This window comes from Carcharhinus amblyrhynchos, chromosome 8, assembly GCF_965287045.1.
Source record: "Carcharhinus amblyrhynchos chromosome 8, sCarAmb.v2.hapA, whole genome shotgun sequence".
In the NCBI taxonomy this organism is placed as follows: domain Eukaryota; kingdom Metazoa; phylum Chordata; class Chondrichthyes; order Carcharhiniformes; family Carcharhinidae; genus Carcharhinus; species Carcharhinus amblyrhynchos.
Window position 1 is genome coordinate 26,336,688 of NC_137331.1, and position 19,308 is coordinate 26,355,995.

General features: G+C 43.2%; 1 protein-coding gene across 2 annotated transcripts in view; it reads right to left on the bottom strand.

Moving 5' to 3' along the window:
- The window catches only part of dok6 (docking protein 6), a 382,866-nt gene that overhangs the window by 36,793 nt on the left and 326,765 nt on the right, over positions 1–19,308 (bottom strand). For both annotated transcript variants that reach the window (XM_080193779.1, XM_080193781.1), the window contains exon 6: positions 12,652–12,790. In XM_080193779.1, the coding sequence (XP_080049905.1) occupies positions 12,652–12,790 (139 nt within the window). The remainder of the gene's footprint in view (positions 1–12,651; positions 12,791–19,308) is intronic.

Here is a 19,308-nt window from a genome sequence, read left to right on the forward strand (position 1 = left end):
CCTCTACATCTTGCCATTTGCCTCCAAAACATTATTCTCTTTCTTCCTCTCTTCTCTATCTATCTCTCCTTTCATCTGCTCTTTCCTCTGTACATCACCCAGAATCTCTATGTTTCTGATGCTTGTTGCTTGTCTGATTTACTCTTTGAGCACATTGCAGAGTATGAATGAGCTGGTTGGCAGCAGGGTCTGGGGACACGAGTTAGGGTTCCAAACTGGCTCGATTAACACAGTCTCAATAGCTGGCCTCCATAGAATCCCTACAGTGAGGAGGCGGCCCTTTGGCCCATCGAGTCCTCACCAAAAACAATCCCACTCAGGCCCTTTCCTCGTAATATATTTATATCATAGTTAATATGGAGGAATATATTTCCTCCACATATTTACCCTGCCAATCCCCCTGATACGAGGGTCAATTTAGCATGGCAATCTACCTAACCCGCACATCTTCTGGACTGGGGAGGAATCCGGAGCACCCATTGGAAACCCACGCACCTGGGGAAGAATGTTAGCGATGGAAAGGTGGTAGGACTGGAAGGTGTCAATGACATTATTGTTACTAGAGAGGCGGTGCTCGACAGACTGGAGGGGCTGATTGTGGACAAGTCCCCAGGACCGGATGGAATGCACCCGAGGGTTCTGAAAGAAATGGCGGAGGTGATAGTGGATGCCTTGGTGGTTATTTTCCAAACGTCGCTGGATTCCGGGGAAGTGCCGGAAGATTGGAAAACGGCTAATGTTACGCCATTGTTTAAGAAGGGTGGCAGGCAAAAGGCAGGGAATTATAGGCCGGTTAGTTTAACGTCTGTTGTAGGTAAAATGTTAGAATCCGTCATCAAGGAGGAAATAGCGAGGCATCTTGAGGGGAATTGCTTGATAAAGCAGACGCAGCACGGTTTCGTTAAAGGGAAGTCGTGTCTGACAAATTTATTGGAGTTCTATGAGGATGTGTCTAGGGCGGTGGATAGAGGACAGCCGGTGGATGTGGTCTTTCTTGATTTTTCAGAAGGCGTTTGACAAGGTACCTCACAAGAGGTTATTGCAGAAGGTAAGGGGGCATGGAGTTGGGGGTAGGGTGTTAGCGTGGATAGAGGATTGGTTGTCAAATAGGAGGCAGAGAGTGGGGGTTAATGGGTGCTATTCGGATTGGCGGTTGGTGACTAGTGGAGTGCCCCAGGGGTCGGTGCTGGGGCCTCAGCTATTTACCATTTATATAGATGATCTGGAGGAGGGAACCGAGTGTATGGTGTCGAAATTTGCTGATGACACCAAGCTTGGTGGAACGGCAAATTGCACGGAGGGTGTGGAGAGTCTGCAGAAGGATCTAGATAGGTTGGGCGAATGGGCCAGGAACTGGCAAATGGAATTTAATGTTGGCAAGTGAGAGGTGGTCCACTTTGGTAGGAATAATGGTAGGAAGGACTATTACTTACGTGGCGAAAAACTGCAGCAGGCGACGGTGCAGAGGGACCTCGGGGTCCTTGTGCATGAGTCACAAAAACCCAGCCTGCAGGTGCAGCAGGTGGTCCGGAAGGCGAATGGGATGCTGGCCTTGATAGCGAGGGGGATTGAATATAAAAGTAGGGAGGTCTTGCTGCGGCTGTATAGGGCATTGGTGAAGCCGCAGCTGGAGTACTGTGTGCAGTTTTGGTTGCCGCACTTATGCAAGGATATTTTGGCCTTGGAGGGAGTGCAGAGGAGGTTTACTAGGCTGATACCGGAGTTGAGGGGGTTGAGGAGAGGCTGAATAAACTAGGCTTGTACTCGTTAGAGTTTAGAAGAATGAGGGGAGATCTCATTGAGACATATAAGATGATGAATGGGATGGATAGGATAGAGGTGGAGAGACTCTTCCCGCTCAGAAAGGACAGTAGGACTAGGGGGCACGGCCTCAAGATAAAGGGGGGCGGTTTAGAACGGAGTTGAGGAGGAACTTCTTCACTCAAAGGGTGGTGAATCTCTGGAATTCTCTGCCCGTTGAAGTGGTGGAGGCTACCTCGCTAAATATTTTTAAGATGCGGGTTGATGGGTTTTTGATGAGAGAGGGGATTAAGGGTTATGGGGAGAGGGCAGGAATGTGGAACTGAGCCACGACAGATCAGCCATGATCTTATTGAATGGCGGGGCAGGCTCGAAGGGCTAGATGGCCTACTTCTGCTCCTATTTCTTATGTTCTTCTTATGTTCTTATGAACTCCACACAGACAATGACTGGAGATCGGGATTGAACGCTGAAATCTTGCCATCAATCATAAAATAAGACATTTTATTCCTCCTCATATAATGTGCTGAATATCTCAAAATATGATTGTACTCATGATTAATAAAGGACTGGGCATTCAAATGATGTGACATGATCTCAGTTCTGAAAATTCTGAACATGTAGGTTTGGTGGAGAAAGGCAGTTTTAATCTAAGAATAAAAGGAGTGTTTTCAGTTGGCTAGTGAAAGGGTTAATAATCACACAAGTTTAGAAATCACATAAGCTGCAAGCTGAACTTCAGTTACATAGGGAAACCTATATGTAAATGACAGGTTTTGATTAAAGCAGACTCAGACAAGAGTCAAAAATCATTTAATTAAGCAATTCACAACTGCAGCTCATGTTTGCCCACTAGAAAAAGGAACAACAGAATGGGAGGTTGGTCAGAGACATAGCTATTATTTCTTGATGACATAACACATAGAAATGATAATTGGACACTATGCCCTTATGTATGCATGATGTAATCTTAATCAATAATCGTGAGTGGATAGAGATAATATGCCTATGTCTCAATTGGTATATGCTAATTACATGTAATCAAATTTGAAACTCTAACTGCTTGTGTATAGCTAAACTCTGTACTCCGACTGGCTTTGATGACTTAAGTTGGAGTCCTATAATATAGCCGTTAATAAATCATCTTAAACTAATCCATGACCTTGTCTGGCTACCCGAGGGCAACACTAATTTTAATGACTGCAATAACAAATAAAACATTAAAGAAGCCCTGTAACAGCTAGGTGCATCAAATGGCATTCTAACAATGTGGTCATAGCTTTTCAGCGCATTTCTTTTTGTTTGTTTGCTCATTTGGCGTCTCTGGCAAGGGTTGCCATTCATTGTTCATTCCTTGAGATGGCGGCACTGACTCACTGCAGTCTGTGTGGTGTAATTGCCCTTCTTTGTGGATGGGCAGGAGGAGCGTGAATGTTCCTCTTGGCCTCACAGAAATCTTCCCACCTGCTGATGCTCCCTTCCTGCCTTTCACTCAAAGTTCCAATGTCAGCTCAACATCTGCAAAGCAGCTGGCTGCATTCCCCAGTGCCTCTATCAGTGAACTTCCTGTCCTTGTTTGTAAAGTCACCATAGTCCCAGATGATCCATAGGCTCCTCTCCCCTTTGAGAGAGATAGCCGACTGGTGGTGATTTTAACCCGAGGATCACTGCACCTCAGGAGAGGGGAAAAGTTGAGGGGCTTTCATACCTCAGCCAATATGGGAATTGAACCCACGCTGCTGGCATCACTCAGCATCACAAACCGGCTGTCCAGCTAACTGAGCTAACCCCAACTCCCCACCCTGGAGTTTTCCAAAATTCATCAGTTAAGGCATGTAATAACTGTGAGGCTTTACAACTACTCAGCAGGTGAACATAGTTAAATTGTTCATTCAAAGTGAACTAGATTGATGGATGGATAATATAGACACCTCAACTCCTGAGGGTGAACTGCCAAAACTCAACCACCGCTCTTCAAACGCTGCCCTCCAACCTCTGCACAGCATGAGTTTGGATTCGCATTCAACAGTTGCTCTGTGCTCTCCGACTCACGCTCAGTTGGTATGTATTATGTTCTGCCGCCCTATCACATCTCCCTGCCCCTTTAAGTTATTTATAATCGCATTTATGAAGAGCCAAGGATGGACCATAAAATTATATTTAAAAGCATGGTTGAGTAACACAGTGCAGTCTCTCAAAATTTCAGTTATCAGGGAATTTCTGACGTCTCCGAGAATGGTTCAGCTCTCTGTCCGGCTCTGCCTCAGTTGAAATAGCAATGTCTTGATTAGCGGTTGGGTGTTTGTACTTTCAGGAGCAGGCATTTGCTCCAGTTCCCATGGGAACAACACAAGTGCCTTCCTCTGAATTATACAATCCCACTGAACTTGGCAATATTGAAGGAATGTGTTTCTGAATTATCCTTCTCTGTTTGTATTGTGTGAGTTTCGCTCTTCCTGAAGTTATCTTCATGTTTCCTTACTTTTCTTCCTTGGAGGTCAATCAGATAGGACATCAGGCTGGTTTTTGTAATGATTTTCCCAGGCCACTGGCTGGATCATCTTCAAAGTTTCCAATGAATACTGAGTCATTTACCTCAAATGACCTATCACTCTTATCAGAATCATGATATCCCTTTTGTACACCTTGTTTCATTTCCACCATCCCCACTGAATTTGGAAACACCAGGTCAAGCCTTGTTCTGAGGCACCTCCCTATTAGTAACTCCTGTGGGGGATACTCCCATAGTAACATGTGGTGTTCGGTAAGTGAGGAGGAATCAAGCAAGTATCAGTCATAACAGGCTGCCTTTCCATTGCTGATTGGAATGTCCGACCAGCTCTTTGTGCAAAGCCATTCGGGCTGGGTGATAGGGTGTCACGTACACAGGTTTTATTCCATTATTCTTCAGTAACAGCTGAAGCTCCGCCCCTGTAAAAGCAGTGCCATTATCAGAGACCAAAAGTTCTGGCAGGCCACACGTGGCAGACGTTTGATGTAGTTTTTTCCCCATCATTGCGACTGACAGTGTTTTCATTTCATAAACATTAAGACACTTGGAATGGGCATCAACAATAATTAGGAGCATAACAACCCATAAAAAGACCAGTGAAATCCGGATGTAATCATACCCAGGCTACTTCCATGGGAGCAAGACAGCTGGAGGCAGTGCTTAATGCGAATGGAATTGATCGCAATGCCCAAATAGATTTTCGCTATCTTTATCAATGCCTGGCCACCAAATATAACTTGTTGTGAGCATCTTCATTTCAGTCCGACTTGGATGAGCATTGTGTAATTCCTGCAGTAACATTCCTCTTGCTGGGTTAGGAATCACTACTCCAGACACCCACAGTAACACTCTGCCCTCAGCTTCAATTGACGTGTTGAAGTGCTATCCATGGAAAACCATCTGCTCTACTCTGGATAGGCCTGGGTCTTTTTGAGTCCAATTGAGAATCTGTTTTGACGACACCGGCAGCTCATCCCAGGAGTTGAGGGCTAACATGATACTGCTGTAATGTGAGCTCGGACTCGTGCTCCCCCGCCGCAGAGCATGGGTTTGGACTCATGCTCAATTGTCAAGCGTTGTGCTCTGTTGTGTTACCAAACCTGCTAAATTGGCTCCGCCTTCCATTGATACCATTATGCATCCTTGACAATGCCCACTGTGCCATAGCACACAAGAATATACCCATTCACATTTCACAGGCAATCAGAATGACCAAATAGATTGCCATGGTTTCTTCCCAGTCCTGTGCTTTGCTGTATTCCTGCAGAATAAAGTGATTGCTTTGTCTACATCACTGACAGTTTTCTGGTGATCCTTTTGGTTAGTTGTTCAGTAGTTTATTGTCACCAAGTCATCCAGGAGCAGACCTGCTGTCTGAGCCAAGCTCCATTTTCACCAGTGTCTGGCTATTATGAGCTATAGGAAGCTGTCAGTGTGCATCTCTGTTGATTAGAACATTATTTTGAACTGCTGTACCCACTGCTTGACAATACAACTCTTTAAGATACTGACCCATCCTTAATCCAAAATGGTACAAGACGTTAATTAAACAGGCAGGCTCTCAGAAACCTTCTCGAGATAGACAGGATTGTTAAAGTAATGACCTTGGCATTTTGATTCTGTGATTCACTCTCTGCAACTTGCTTAGAAATCAGCTTCACTGTTCTTCAGTTAGCTCCAAGGCCAACTCACTCCTTGCATAATTGGCCTTCAAGTCTTCAGTTCCATACATGCCCTTATCACTTCCAAACTTGCTTGCACAGACAGGCAGCCTCATGTAATATTTTCAGCACGCCAGCCAATTTCCCTATTCTGGGAGCCGAACAGTCACTGAATTTTCCCATTGCTTGGTTCATTCCAGTCTTCAAAGCAGTTTATGTTTCTTGACTGATCTGCCTCCATCGGACCTGACGAGTTCAGCAGCAATTTCAATCTAACCTGAAGATCTTTCAGTTTTGATTTTTTTCAAGCCCACTTAGTCCTGAGGATAAATTTCAGTCTTGCTTTATTCTAAGGCCCCAAGGGTGTTATTAACATTGGTTTGACAGTTATACGATTGACAGAGTATTCTTACCTCCGTTTCTTGAAATTGTGTACATCAATTATCATTGTACTTTATTTGTTCCATATGGTGCGGTGCTTCAAGTTTCTTTCTTGATCCATAACCTCTTTTATTTTCAGTTTGAAAGCATCTTGCTTGCTTACTTTGGCAGACACAGTTTTCATTACAATGCATCTTTTTGTTGGCCATTTTTCACAGTATTGCCTCACACCTTAATAGCATTACATATAGCAAAGGAAATTATAGGATTTTTTACTCCCACTTAGGTAAAATCTGATGTTACTAAATTTAAAAATTTTTGTGACTTTCCATCCTCTGTAATTATTTTTATTCATTCCTGGGACATGGGGTGTCACTAGCTGGTCAGCATTAATGCCCCATCCCTAATTTCCCAAGGACAATTGAGAGTCCACCACATTTCTGTGGGCCACATGTAGGCAGGTCAGGAGGCTAGACTTCCTTCCCTAAAGGACATTAACAAACCAGATGGGTTTTTCCGACAATCGACAATGGTTTCCTGGTTGTCAGTAGATTTTTAATTCCAGATTTTTTAAACTGAATTCAAATTCAAACATCTACCGTGACAGGATTCGAACCAGGGTCCCCAGAATATTGTCTGAATTTCTGGATTAATATTCTAGCAATAATACCATTGGGTCATCACCTCCCCAATGTTCCTATATTTTCACTTCATGAAATGTTAATTCTTTCTTAATTCTCTACATATCAGGTCCTTTTGACATTGCCTGGGAAGTTTTGACAAGTGCAGGCCTTGGAAAGGGCCCAGAGGAGATTCACAAGAATGATCCCTGCAATGAAGAGCTCGTTGCATGAGGAAAGTTTGAGAATGCTGGATTTGTACTCGTTGGAGTTTAGAAGGATGGGGGGGGATCTTACTGAAACTTACAGGATAATGTGAGGCCTGATAGAGTGGATGTGCAATTAAATGATTTAATGAAGGGCATTTAAATAGTCATTGGATAAACATATGGATGATATTGGAATAGTGTAGGTTAGATGGGCTTTAGATTGGTTTCACACATCGGCGCAACATTGAGGGCCAAAGGGCCTGTACTGTGCTGTAATGTTCTATGTTCTAAGATTAGACAAACTCAGTTAGGGTCTGTTGAACAGGGAGATGGAGCATTCACAAGAGTCAATCTTAAGCTATTATCAAGGTGGGAGGAGGCCATTTTTAAAAATGTATTTTTTCATGGGATGGGGCCCTTCCTGACAATACCAGCATTTATTGCTCATCCTTAATTGCACTTGAATTGAATAGCTTGCTTGGCCATTTCAGAGGTTGGTTGAGAGTCAAACGCGTTGCTGTGGGTCTGGAGTCACATGTAGGACAGACCAGGTAAGGACGGCAGATTTCTTTCCCTAAAGGGCACTGGTGAACCAGACGGGTTTTTATGACAATTACTGAGAGTTTCATGGGAACTATTACTGAAACTGGGGAGGTGGGGCAGGTGGGATTACCAAAGTGTCAAACAAGCATGAAAATGGGACAGAAGCAAGCTTTTAGACACAATCTTACAGCAAAAAAAGGGGCAAAGTGTTATTCTGGCTAGTAGAGGAAGTGGACAGAGTCCTTTCTTGCCAGAAAGCTGGTTGCTCACATGAGAGGGCTCTATTGCGAACGCGCAGATCTCTCTGATCTGTGCAGTCCACCCCCCTCCACCCCACTGGATATTGCCTATTGCTCTGATAACCCCTGACCCAGTCGATCAGCAGTCCCCCCTCCCAACCCCCTCGGCCTGAACAATCACTGCCCCAGTTGATCCCCGGTTACCGAATGTGCAGCTTCCCCGTCGCCCATTGGTTGGGACCGTACATGATCCTCACCAGTGAGGACCTTCACCAGCAAGGCCGTTAAGATAGTCAGTCCGGACAACTGCGTCCCGGGATTGGGCTCACCAGACGTTTTAAAATGAGCTCATTCATATTAAAATAAGCCTCATGTCCTTTCCAGGTACGAGGTTGAATATGCTGGAAATTCGGGGCCAGTAAGATTGCAAGAGGCGAGAAACTGGACACAAACCCATTTTTTCTCCGCTCGCGCAATCTTAATGGCTCGTCACACTGATCAATGTGAAGAGCCATTAAGATCACCCTTTATAATTCCAGATTTTATTAACTGAATTTAAATTCCATCAGCTGTGCTGATGGGATTTGAACTCAAGTCCCCAAAGCATTTGCCTGGATTACTAGATGACTGTACCACTTTGACACCATTCCCTAATTCCTAAGGAAAATACCTGTTGAAACTGAACTGGTACCTAAACTTTGCTAAATTACAGTGGTAACAATAATTACAGAAAAGGGCTTAAAATATTATCTCATGAACTGGAACTTGACAAGAATTTGAGCTTGTTATTGTGATCTCTGGTAGTATTTATGATACACTGCAAGGATTATTTTTTAACAGCAATTGCTGTTTAAGACTATTTATTAAAGATAAAGGTACTAAATCTAGACTATGGTTCACAACTCTGCTGAGGGGCCATGAACTATGTGTCATCTATGTTGCTCCATCTCCACAAAACTTTGAGACATGGTATGAGATGCCTATCCTTGTAATAAAGCCAACCAGGTTGGGAATGGGTTTTCTACCTGTGTGCTACCCTTATTCCGCATTGCTGAAAATTGCCGGCATTGGGAATGGTGCTGGGATTCCCAGAATTGGGTTCCGGTTGTCATTTTTAAAGGGTGCCATCTCCATGAAAATCTGGACTGATATTTTTCTGATTTCTTTTATTCATTCGTTGGACATAGGTGTCGCTGGCTGGCCATTACTTATTGCCCATCTCTAATTGCTGTGGCTCTGGAGTCACATCTCGGCCAGACTGGGTAAGGACGGCAGATTTCCTTCCCTAAAGGACATTAATGAACGAGATGGATTTTTCTGACAATGGACAATGGTTTCATGGTCATTAGTAGATTCATAATTCCAGATATTTTTATTGAATTCAAATTCCACCATCTGCCGGGGTGGGATTCGGACCTGGGTCCCCAGAACATTAGCTAAGTTTCTGGATTAATAGTCTAGTGATAAAATCACAAGGCCATCATCTCCCCCTTACACCACAAACTATTCGCCAGCTGAAAATGGGCAAGTGACATCCACACAGGCATTTCTCATTTCTAGTCTCAAAGGTTAGTACTACATACACAAGCTGAGTCCACATGAATACATCAGCTCCTAACCTGTGGAGAAGGCTTTGTCCAGTACCTCTTCTTAATTATTTGGTTTATATCAATAACTCACTGCGCAGGAGGATGCCAGGTTCAGCCCCTTGATTATACAATGGCATGACTAACGCACTGCACAACCTCAGGAGTCACGCTTACCAAGACATCAAATTTAAACCTTTGTCCACATGCACCAAAATCCCACAGTTGTATTGTCAAGAAATATGTTTAGAATTCATACCCATGCTACCCATTAAGCTACTATACATAATTTGTACCTTTCCAGTGAAGAGCTATTCATAAACCTATAACCTTCGGAGTTAACAGTGAATTGGAAATAATAGTTTAAAATAGCTCCATTCTGTAATCATAGAAACATTGAACTCCCACAGTGCAGAAGCAGTCCATCAATCCCGCATTGACAACAATCCCACTCAGGTCCTATGACCGTATCCCAAGTATGTACCCTGACACTAAGGGGTGATTTAGCGTGGCCCATCGACCTAACCCGCACATCTTTGGACTTGTACAATTGCCATTCTTAAAGAATCCACGATAAGACCAGCCATGATCTGATTGAATGGCAGAGCAGGCTCAAGGGGCCAGATGGCCTACTCCTGTTCCTAGTTCTTACGTTCTTATTCACAACGTGGAAACTACAGCTGCTAAGTGTTTCATTTAACTAAGCAATATATATGACATGGTCTCACTTTCGCTGTGTTAAATGAGATGCAATTTTAACTAACTCTCACACAGAATAAATTCAAAACAGTCACAGATGGCTTCTAGAAGTTGCAGTGATTTTTTTTTTCTCTCTATAACTAATTTAGTAGCAGTTTCCATCACACACACGCCTTTGCAAAGTTCTGTCAGAGAGCCAGATGCTAAGGCAATCTGACACCCATTTTGAACAGGCACAGGGCAGGGATAATTAGGGTCATGCAGCTTTTAGGAGATTTACAGGCTCCACGAGCACTAACGTGGAGGCTTGTCAAGGTTTCAGCTTAACTTGTTGCACTCACGAATGGAGAAATGCTGCACATTGCGCACAGGTTAGGGTAACAGCAGGCCATTAATAATTACGTCAAGGATAAGCAGAGTACTTTCTTTAAAAGCTGTGGACGTGCAGGGCCACTTTCTTGAGATTAAAAAATAGCGATCCCACCAAAGCTGAAGAGATCAGAATTGAGTCCAATTTAGCGCCTTGAAAATAAATTCAAATATCATCACTTAGATAATTTCAGATCTGATTTATTTTATTTCCATCCTATATGGAAATTCACAAACTGAATCAGAAGATGAAGGGCGGTATGTTCGGGCCACAGTTGACCCAATGCTGGAACAAGGTCGACGGACCTTTGCATGGTCCGTGTCCCGCCTGCTAAGATTCCCGTGGCGAGTGGGCCAGGAAAATTCTGCCGGGGTATTGCATGGCAGATGAGCACAGCAAACAGAATATTGGCAAGTTAGAAGCTGCAGGTGTAAAAAACAGTAACATGGCTGCTTTGGGTATTGGTTTTTGCAGCATCTCTACATTTTTTTTCTCACCGAGACGATTTTTCTCTGACTCCTATTGAATTATTGCTTTTCTATCTCAACAAAAGCTACCAAGTGAGGCTTTGGGAAAGAGAAAGGGGCAGGAGGGGGGACTGTTTTTGAAAGAGAGTCAATCTGCGGTTAGTTAATCACGTTTCTGAGAAAGGGACTGCTCAAGAACAGGGAATGGTTTTTTAGCTCACAAAAGTATTCAGTGCAATTCATTTTTACTCCTTTTCTAAGGCAAGGCTGACATTGAGCTTTATTAAGGTGAGTACTTCTATAAAGGTCAGCCCATCTCATCAACATAATAAAAAGTTGGAGATCGATTCATCTGATCAATCTTAGATGCTTTAAGAGATCCATTTCTCTGATCAATATTAGCGCATTAAGATAAAAGCAAGAAAGAACCACCTTGGCCTACACAAATAATTCATTTTGAAGGATATAATAACAGTATCCTACTTGTTAATAAAAGGCTATGGAACACTTCTCTGGTGTGGTTCAATGAGATTAGTTACCCTTGAATACCTTTCTCAAGTGGTCAATTTTCACAAGTGAATTGTGCGTCAGAAGGCCATCAAACAATCAGGACTGATCCTGTCAGGCAACCCAGAGCAAGAACCCTGGCTCATGTGCTAACAGGTTTCCCTCTGCTGTGTAGGGAGGAATCTGTTGAATCCTGGGGTTAATGCCTAATCTGACATATCACAGAATCCCCACTATGCAGTGCACAGTGCCATTCAGCCCGTCAAGCCTGCATCAGTAACAATTCCACCCAGGTCCTATCCCCATAACTCCATGTATTTACACTTCTAATCACCCCGACACTAAGGGGCAATTTAGCACGGCCAATCAACCCAACCTACACATCTTTGCACTGTGGGAGGAAACCGGAGCACGCGGAGGAAGCCCACGCAGACACGGAGAGAACGGGCAAATTCCACGCGGTTACCCACTGTCGGATCCCGGTCCTTGGCACTTTGAGGCAGCAGTCCTAACCATTGTGCTACTGTACCATCTCATGACCTAGATCAAAACAGGTTAGACTTTGTAAAGTAACGCATTGGCAGTCAGTCTTTGGACTGTTACGATCTGGTTTGTAATGCTGGTAGCTGATTAAATATGGAGGATCCTTTTCCATGCCCAGTTCAGAATCAGCTATTTGTGCACATTCCTGAAAGCACTTTACTGTGGTACAGTATATTGACACAATCAAGGGATCTCTTCATTGATATGCAGTGCTCATTCCTTGCTATCAGCATGGGGTTATTCTGGGTGCTTTTCCAGTTCTGTTGACCTTTTTGAACAGTCATTGAAAGGTCAGTTCTGTAATGATATTCACCACAGCGTTTGGACTTCTACCTTCAATCAGGCGTTTTCTCATGAGACCAAGGTCCTAGGTTCCAATCCTTCAAGGGCTGATTCCCTCCTATTATTCTGGTGCTGCTTAAGGCATTTTCCTGACCTTTTCCCACCAAAGGAATTTGAAAATGATCCTGCCAATGGAATTGGTGACAGAAAACTCCCTAGAAATATCAAACCTTTTATAACTAAATGAAAGCAAAGTGCAAATGGTACATACCCTTGTTTTCTTCTCCATCTCTAGCATGAGTTGCTCATGTTGTTCAGCTATGGCTAGAGTTGCTGAATGCACCTTTTGGTAGATGTTCTCTCCTTCCCGTGTCTGAAATGTAAAGAGCCCCTCTCCTGTATCACACATTCTGCAAATGACAAATGCAACAATAGTCATAGTTTGTATATTTGAACTTTCAGAAAACTCAGGTGCCTCTGAACTGAAATCAATTAAAGGGAAGCATATTCTATTGAATGAATAATTAACTCTGCATGTTGTTGAGCTGTAGCTATTTGATGCCTGGCATTCCTCAATGCCCTGTATCGTATAAACACTGGCAGTGAAAGGCAACATGGAAGTATTGACTGAATTTGCTGGAGTGGGAAATTTCATTGCCTGTGTGGGATTCAACATTGGTTTGCCCACTTAAAAGGCTTCATTTAAAGGTATTTCTGCCTAATGTAACTAATTGTGCTGTGCTTTAAGCTAACTTAAACTAATTTGGCCACATCAGTGTGGGATTCTGGGTTCAGCCTAGAAACTTAGCTACATTCTCTGAAAGTACAATGTAAGGTAAACAAGCTTTGTCAAAAGCTAAACAGAAGCTTCTATGGCCACAGCTGCCACATGTTAATGCAGCAGAAACTAGTTGTACCCAGCTCTTTAATAACTCAAGGGAAGTATTCAGTGAAATTATAGACACAGAACAATGTTTAGTTAGTTCGATCCAGACTACGTTTTGAGTTTTTTAACCAACACAATGCTGGCTGGCTTTTGCTGCTTTCTCTATCACTCTCTCTTAAGTAATGTTTACTTCGCTTTCTGTAAATTACAAAGGACGCTTAATAAAGAAGTTTGTACTTTGAATCAGTTACGCTCAAGGTTATTCTGAAGAAGAAAATAGACCCTTTAGCTTGCCACATGGTTTGTTTGATAACGTTTCAGCTTGGGAAATGTGCGTGACACAAGTTCACAAATTGTGCGCTTTTAACAGTGTGACAAAAGCATCTGGAGAATTGATGAGCAATGCTACTAACAGGCTAGCCCCTTAACCCCTGAGATTTACAGACGGAGACTGAAATCGAGGCATGAGAGGGAAGGTAGTAGGGAGTCAGAAATTAGATATAAAAAGAAAAGTTTAGGTTAAAATGGAGAAAAAAGGCAGAAGAGAATAAAAAAACTAACAAACAAAATATAATTCAAAAAATCTCTAAAAACAATTCATTATTTACAGGAGTGAAATCTCATTGTTCTCTTTCTGGACCAGAGATGTGGTGCGACATTGCAGGTCTATAAATCACATCATTTAAAGACTCTCCTAAGCACCAATCCAAACTGTCTGTGGTGAACTGAGTTTGCATTCATTGTGCGCACACACAGTAATTTAACGATACTGATGGGGAATGAGGTGGTGAGCTCCCGTTTTTGCAAGACTAATGACAGAATGATTTGTTCTGCAATTTGTGGTGATTTGCAACTCAGTGGAGTCTCTCTTCCTTCTTCACCATCAGCTCTTTGCACACTAACGATGACGTGCATATTAAACTCACTGTTGTTTTCCCAGCAAACTAAGGGTTTTTTTGCTGTATGGATGGATGTTGTGAGAATGCAGAGTTGAATGTGATAAACATTCCCTTTTGTTGAGCTAAGCCTTGTGAGGAAAAGGCAGATTTGTTGCACAGCCTCTGCCACAAGTAGAAGACTGCTCAATAGGTTCTTTAGAGCTCGTGTGCCGAGTACACTGGTGAAAACATTCTGATGATGTTGGCTATTGGAGGCTTCATGCCTCCTGCTTCTCTCTCATAGAGAGGTAGATTAAAAAATAGCACAACATCTTGCAAGGTGTTGTTTTTTAAAAAATAAATGGAAATAAGGCATCCTTTTCTCCCTCTTCTGATGATATCAGGCGTCTAGCAAATTTCATAGAATCATAGAATCCTTCCAGTGCCATTCAGCCCATCAAGCCTGCACCAACATCAATTCCACCCAGGCCCTATCCCTGTAACCTCACATATTTAACCTGCCAATCCCCCTGAAACAAAATGTTAATTTAGTATGGTCAATCAACCTAAACCCGCACATCTTTGGAGTGTGGGAGAAAACTGGAGCGCCCAGAGGAAACCCATGCAGACACAGGGAGAAGATGCAAACTCCACACAGATAGTCACCCGAGGTTGGAGTTGAACCCGGGTCCCTGGCCCTGTGAGGCAGCAGTGGTAAACACTGTGCCACCATGCTGCCCTTCACCTCTTTCTGCTCTCTCCCTTTGCCAAGAAGGTACTTAGCATCTCCTTGCAACTTACCTGGAGCGGTCCTGAATAGTTCAAGAGCTCAGTAGAGTGGGTGCAAAAGTGCATCTGTTGCCATTTGGAGGAGAGTTTACTAGGGATGAGTGTAATGACACAGAAAAAGTCCAACAAGATGATGCTTTGAAGTAATTCATTTGTTAAGGAAGTAGCTTATTAATTTACAGCATGCTATATTCATATTCATTTGACTAGAGTGGAATAACAGATTGCAGAGTGAAGGAATCATTTGCAATCTCACTGCTTGGTACAAGCATATTAATGATTTACATTTCGATAACTGAGCCCGATCCACCAATGTACTTTTAAAACTTTACAAAAGATTTACAATGCCAGCAAAAGACGAATTAAAAAGCTGACAGTTGATTGATAGTTAGATTATAATGCATTGGTGTCATTAATACATTGTTCAAGAACCAACTCCACACCAATGAAATGGGTTAGCATCTCTACAGTGCAGGAGGCTGCCATTCGGCCCATTGAGACTGCACTGACTCTCCGATGAGGCATCACACCCCGACCTTATCCATGTAAAACCTACATATTTACCCCACTAATCGCGCTACTCTACACATCTTGGGACACTAAGGGGCAATTGAGCGTGGCCAATCAATCTAACCCACACATCTTTGGACTGTGGGAGGAAACTGGAGTGCCTGGAGGAAACCCATGCAGACACAGGGAGAATGTGCAAATTCCACACGGTCACCAAAAGCTGGAATTGAACCTGGCTTCCTGGCACGGTGAGGCAGCAGTGCTAACCACTGTGCCACCATGCTGCCTGTTGAAGGAACAAATGGAAAACCAGGAGCAACTTGCAGCCAATTTTCCCATCTGCACGCCTGGCATGATCCTCATTGGAAAAATGTTTGTCAAATCTTTCAATAGATAGCAGGAGCTCAGGCAGTAATGGCAATGGAGCATATGCTACTTCATCCTGCGAATATCACACACAGGCAACCCACTGATTCAGTTCAATTCAACTTATGTCACTGCACTGTGCATTTATAGGCAAAGTTTGCCAGTTCATGATGACAATGTCCCTTTAGAAGCAGCCTCAGCAGCTTTGTTCTCTGATTTTACTGAATGATAACTGGGCATTAGCAGGTTGCCTCTGCGAACAGTGCCATTGAGGTACTGTAACTATAGTAACCACTTGGGCCTATGATGGTATGAGTATCGTGTTACATCCATGCCCTGCCTGTCAAAATGGGAAGCTTTTATTAAAGTGGCAGCAAAAACAGGGAACATACTTTAACATAAAGTAAGAATGATGCTAATTAGTTTAGGTAAAGCTGCAGGCAAAAACAATCATGTGCAAGTATAGAGATTTTATTTTGGAAAATTAACTCCAAGAAGAAGATGGGTCAATTTTGTCTCAGAACATCTTTTAAAAAGCTGCTTTTCAAAATAACATTATCAAAATAGATCTTTTTTTGGTCTCTGCTGACTACTTTAGATCAGACAATTAAAACTACATTACACTGTGGATAAGTGACCCAGATTTGCAATGGACGGAAGGGATTTGGATCTATGAGAAGAACGAGGTCTGAAGCTAAAGCACAATTAACTGAGTGTTAATGATACAATGTCTCTGAGTTAGAGTGGAGACTTGGGACATATTCCAAATTGAGACCGCAATCAGATCAGCCATGATCTTATTTGAGTGGTGGAGTAGCCTTGAAGGGCTGAATGGCCTACTCCTGCTCCTAAGTTCCCTCAATAGTTACCCTGGAAACGGGAGACAGATTAGAACCTAGTATAATTCCTGGGTAACTCCAGAACTGACCTCGTCCCACCTCACAAAACATTCACACTGATCCCCTGACTTCCAAAGACCCCGCCTGATGGCCCCAACTTCCCCTCCCAACCACCTGACCATCTCCTAACTTCCCGACTATCCTCTGATGCTCCAGATATCCTTCCGATCACCCCATAAATCCCCCTGCCTACAGACTGACGACCTGTCAAACTTCCTGACCCTGTGATTACTCCCCAAGTCACTCGACTACCCACATGTAGTCCTGACCACGCCACTGGCCACCCTCCAGGTCTACCAACTACCACCCGGCCAACTGACTACACACCCCAATACCCTCTGACCCTGAGACTGCCACTCAACAGCCCTCCCGACCCGACAAGCCCCTGATCTACCCACTTCATTCACCTACTCACCTCACCAATCAACTCCCTCCCCTCCATGCCAGCTACCCATCTCATCAACCAATTAAATGCCTCGACATTAAAACCCTGATGGCCTGTCCCCTCCCTACTTCTGCAATCTGCCCCAGCCTCACAACGCTCGAAAATATCTGCACTCCACTAAATCTGGCATCTTGAAAATCCTCAATTTTAATTGTCTCTCCACTGATGGTCATATCTTCAGCTGCCTCGTACCTGACCTCTTGAATGATCTTCCTCAACCCCTCCTTTAAGAAACTCCTTAACCTCTTCAACTTTGTCCCATGGTGCAAACATTGTCTTACATGTCTTGGAGTGAAATATTGCTTTATGCTATTCTTGTGAAACACCTCTAGATGTTTCATTACGCCGAGGGCCTTATACAGATGCAGGTTGTGGTTGTAGTTGTTGAAAATCAGAATGGGTCAAGCCTCCTACCAACAGGAAAGGGTAAGATTGTATGTTCCGTGCTAATGTGTTGCAAGCCTGCAATTATAAATCTACTGGGCATGATCGTACTGGCTGTTCATGCTACGAGCTCACTGAATGTGAGGTTGGAGAATTTGGCGCCCAGCCAAATCTCCATTCACTGCAGCAGGATGGGAAAATCTTATCAGCACGAACGATTGTAACATCCTGGCCAAATTAATATTAATGCCAGATTAATTCAAGGCAATTCAAGCTGAATGGAATTGGCATTTTTAGTTGTAATTCTCTCCATAATGGGTTAAGAGGTCCATTCTTCACTCATGAATACAATGGACGTTTGCTCTTTTTCCCTTTGCTATGGCAATGTGTTTCGATCCTTTCAGCCTTATTAATAAAGATGATAGTGAGTGGAAGCTAAAAATTATGCCGCAGAAATGTCTGGTTGAGCAGACAGGAGATACTGCCAATCAGCAGAAAATTGAACGTTATACATAAAACTCACTTGACAGAATTAATAAAGTACTCAAAATTAACGTCAATAATGTACGAATTGTTATTAGTAAGTGTATTTTTGGCAAATCTAATTTTTTCCCGTGACTCTCAGACATGAGTCGATCTGCTAATCGTTTCTCTCTCATCCCATTTATTAAACAATCAAAGCTTCAAACTTTGAAGAATCAATTAAGTGTCAATTTGACAGGCATTTTGTTCGTGTGACTCTTCTTTTGCTGTCATTCTTTCAAGCGTTACAGGCAAAAACGAGATTCAGGGTGCTTCATAAATAACACTGACATATTTTCCCTAATCACATTTGAATTTCATCTTGTTTCACTTGAGGATCTTTCAGGTGCTCTGGTTTTCTCCCACAGTCCCAAGATGTATGGGTTAGGTGGATTGGCCATGCTAAATTGCCCTTCAGTGTCCCGGCATGCTTAGGTTAGAGGCATTAGTGGGATAAATATGTGGGGTTGTGGAGATAGGGCCTAGGTGGGATTGTTGTCGGTGCAGACGTGATGGCCTGAATGGCCTCCTTCTGCACTGTAGGCTTTCTGTGATTCTATGATCTTCTCGGATACAGTATTCATTCTTTAGCCATTGCAGCCATAACTCTGACTGATACTGGAAGTTTTCAGCAAGTTTTTTAACGTAAGCAGCATGATGTGAACCAGAAGCTGCCAGCAAACTTGTGCGCAAAATTAATACTATAGGTAAACTTGGGAGAGGAGAGACACTTGACACATACGAGAGATAGTGGCAGAATCAGTACATGTAGTAGTATATCATTTCCCACAGCAGGTGAAATATTCAGAGCAGATAAAACTCAGATTTTAACTTGGTCCACCTAATAGATTGGCTTAAAAGTAGCAGTTCCATCCTTACTGCCACACATGGCATTCAATCCCAGACACAGTAATTTAAACCAGGTAATGGGATTTTCCAGCCACGCTTGCCCCAAGGCTGCAAAGTCCTACCCGAGGTCAACAGACCTTTGCATGGTCCTATCCTGTCTGCTACTATTCCCGTGGTAGGCAGGATGGGAAAATTCTGCCCAGGGTCTTTACAAGAGTTGTCCACACGGTTGCCTGAATTAGAGAGGTGCACAGGTGAGTGAAATTCGTGGTCCTGTGCCAAACAGGCAAAGAGTGCATGGGGCACAAAAATGACAAGTTCAAAATTATTTTAAAAGCAAAAGGCGGGGAATTATAGGCCAGTTAGTTTAACGTCTGTGGTAGGTAAAATGTTAGAATCC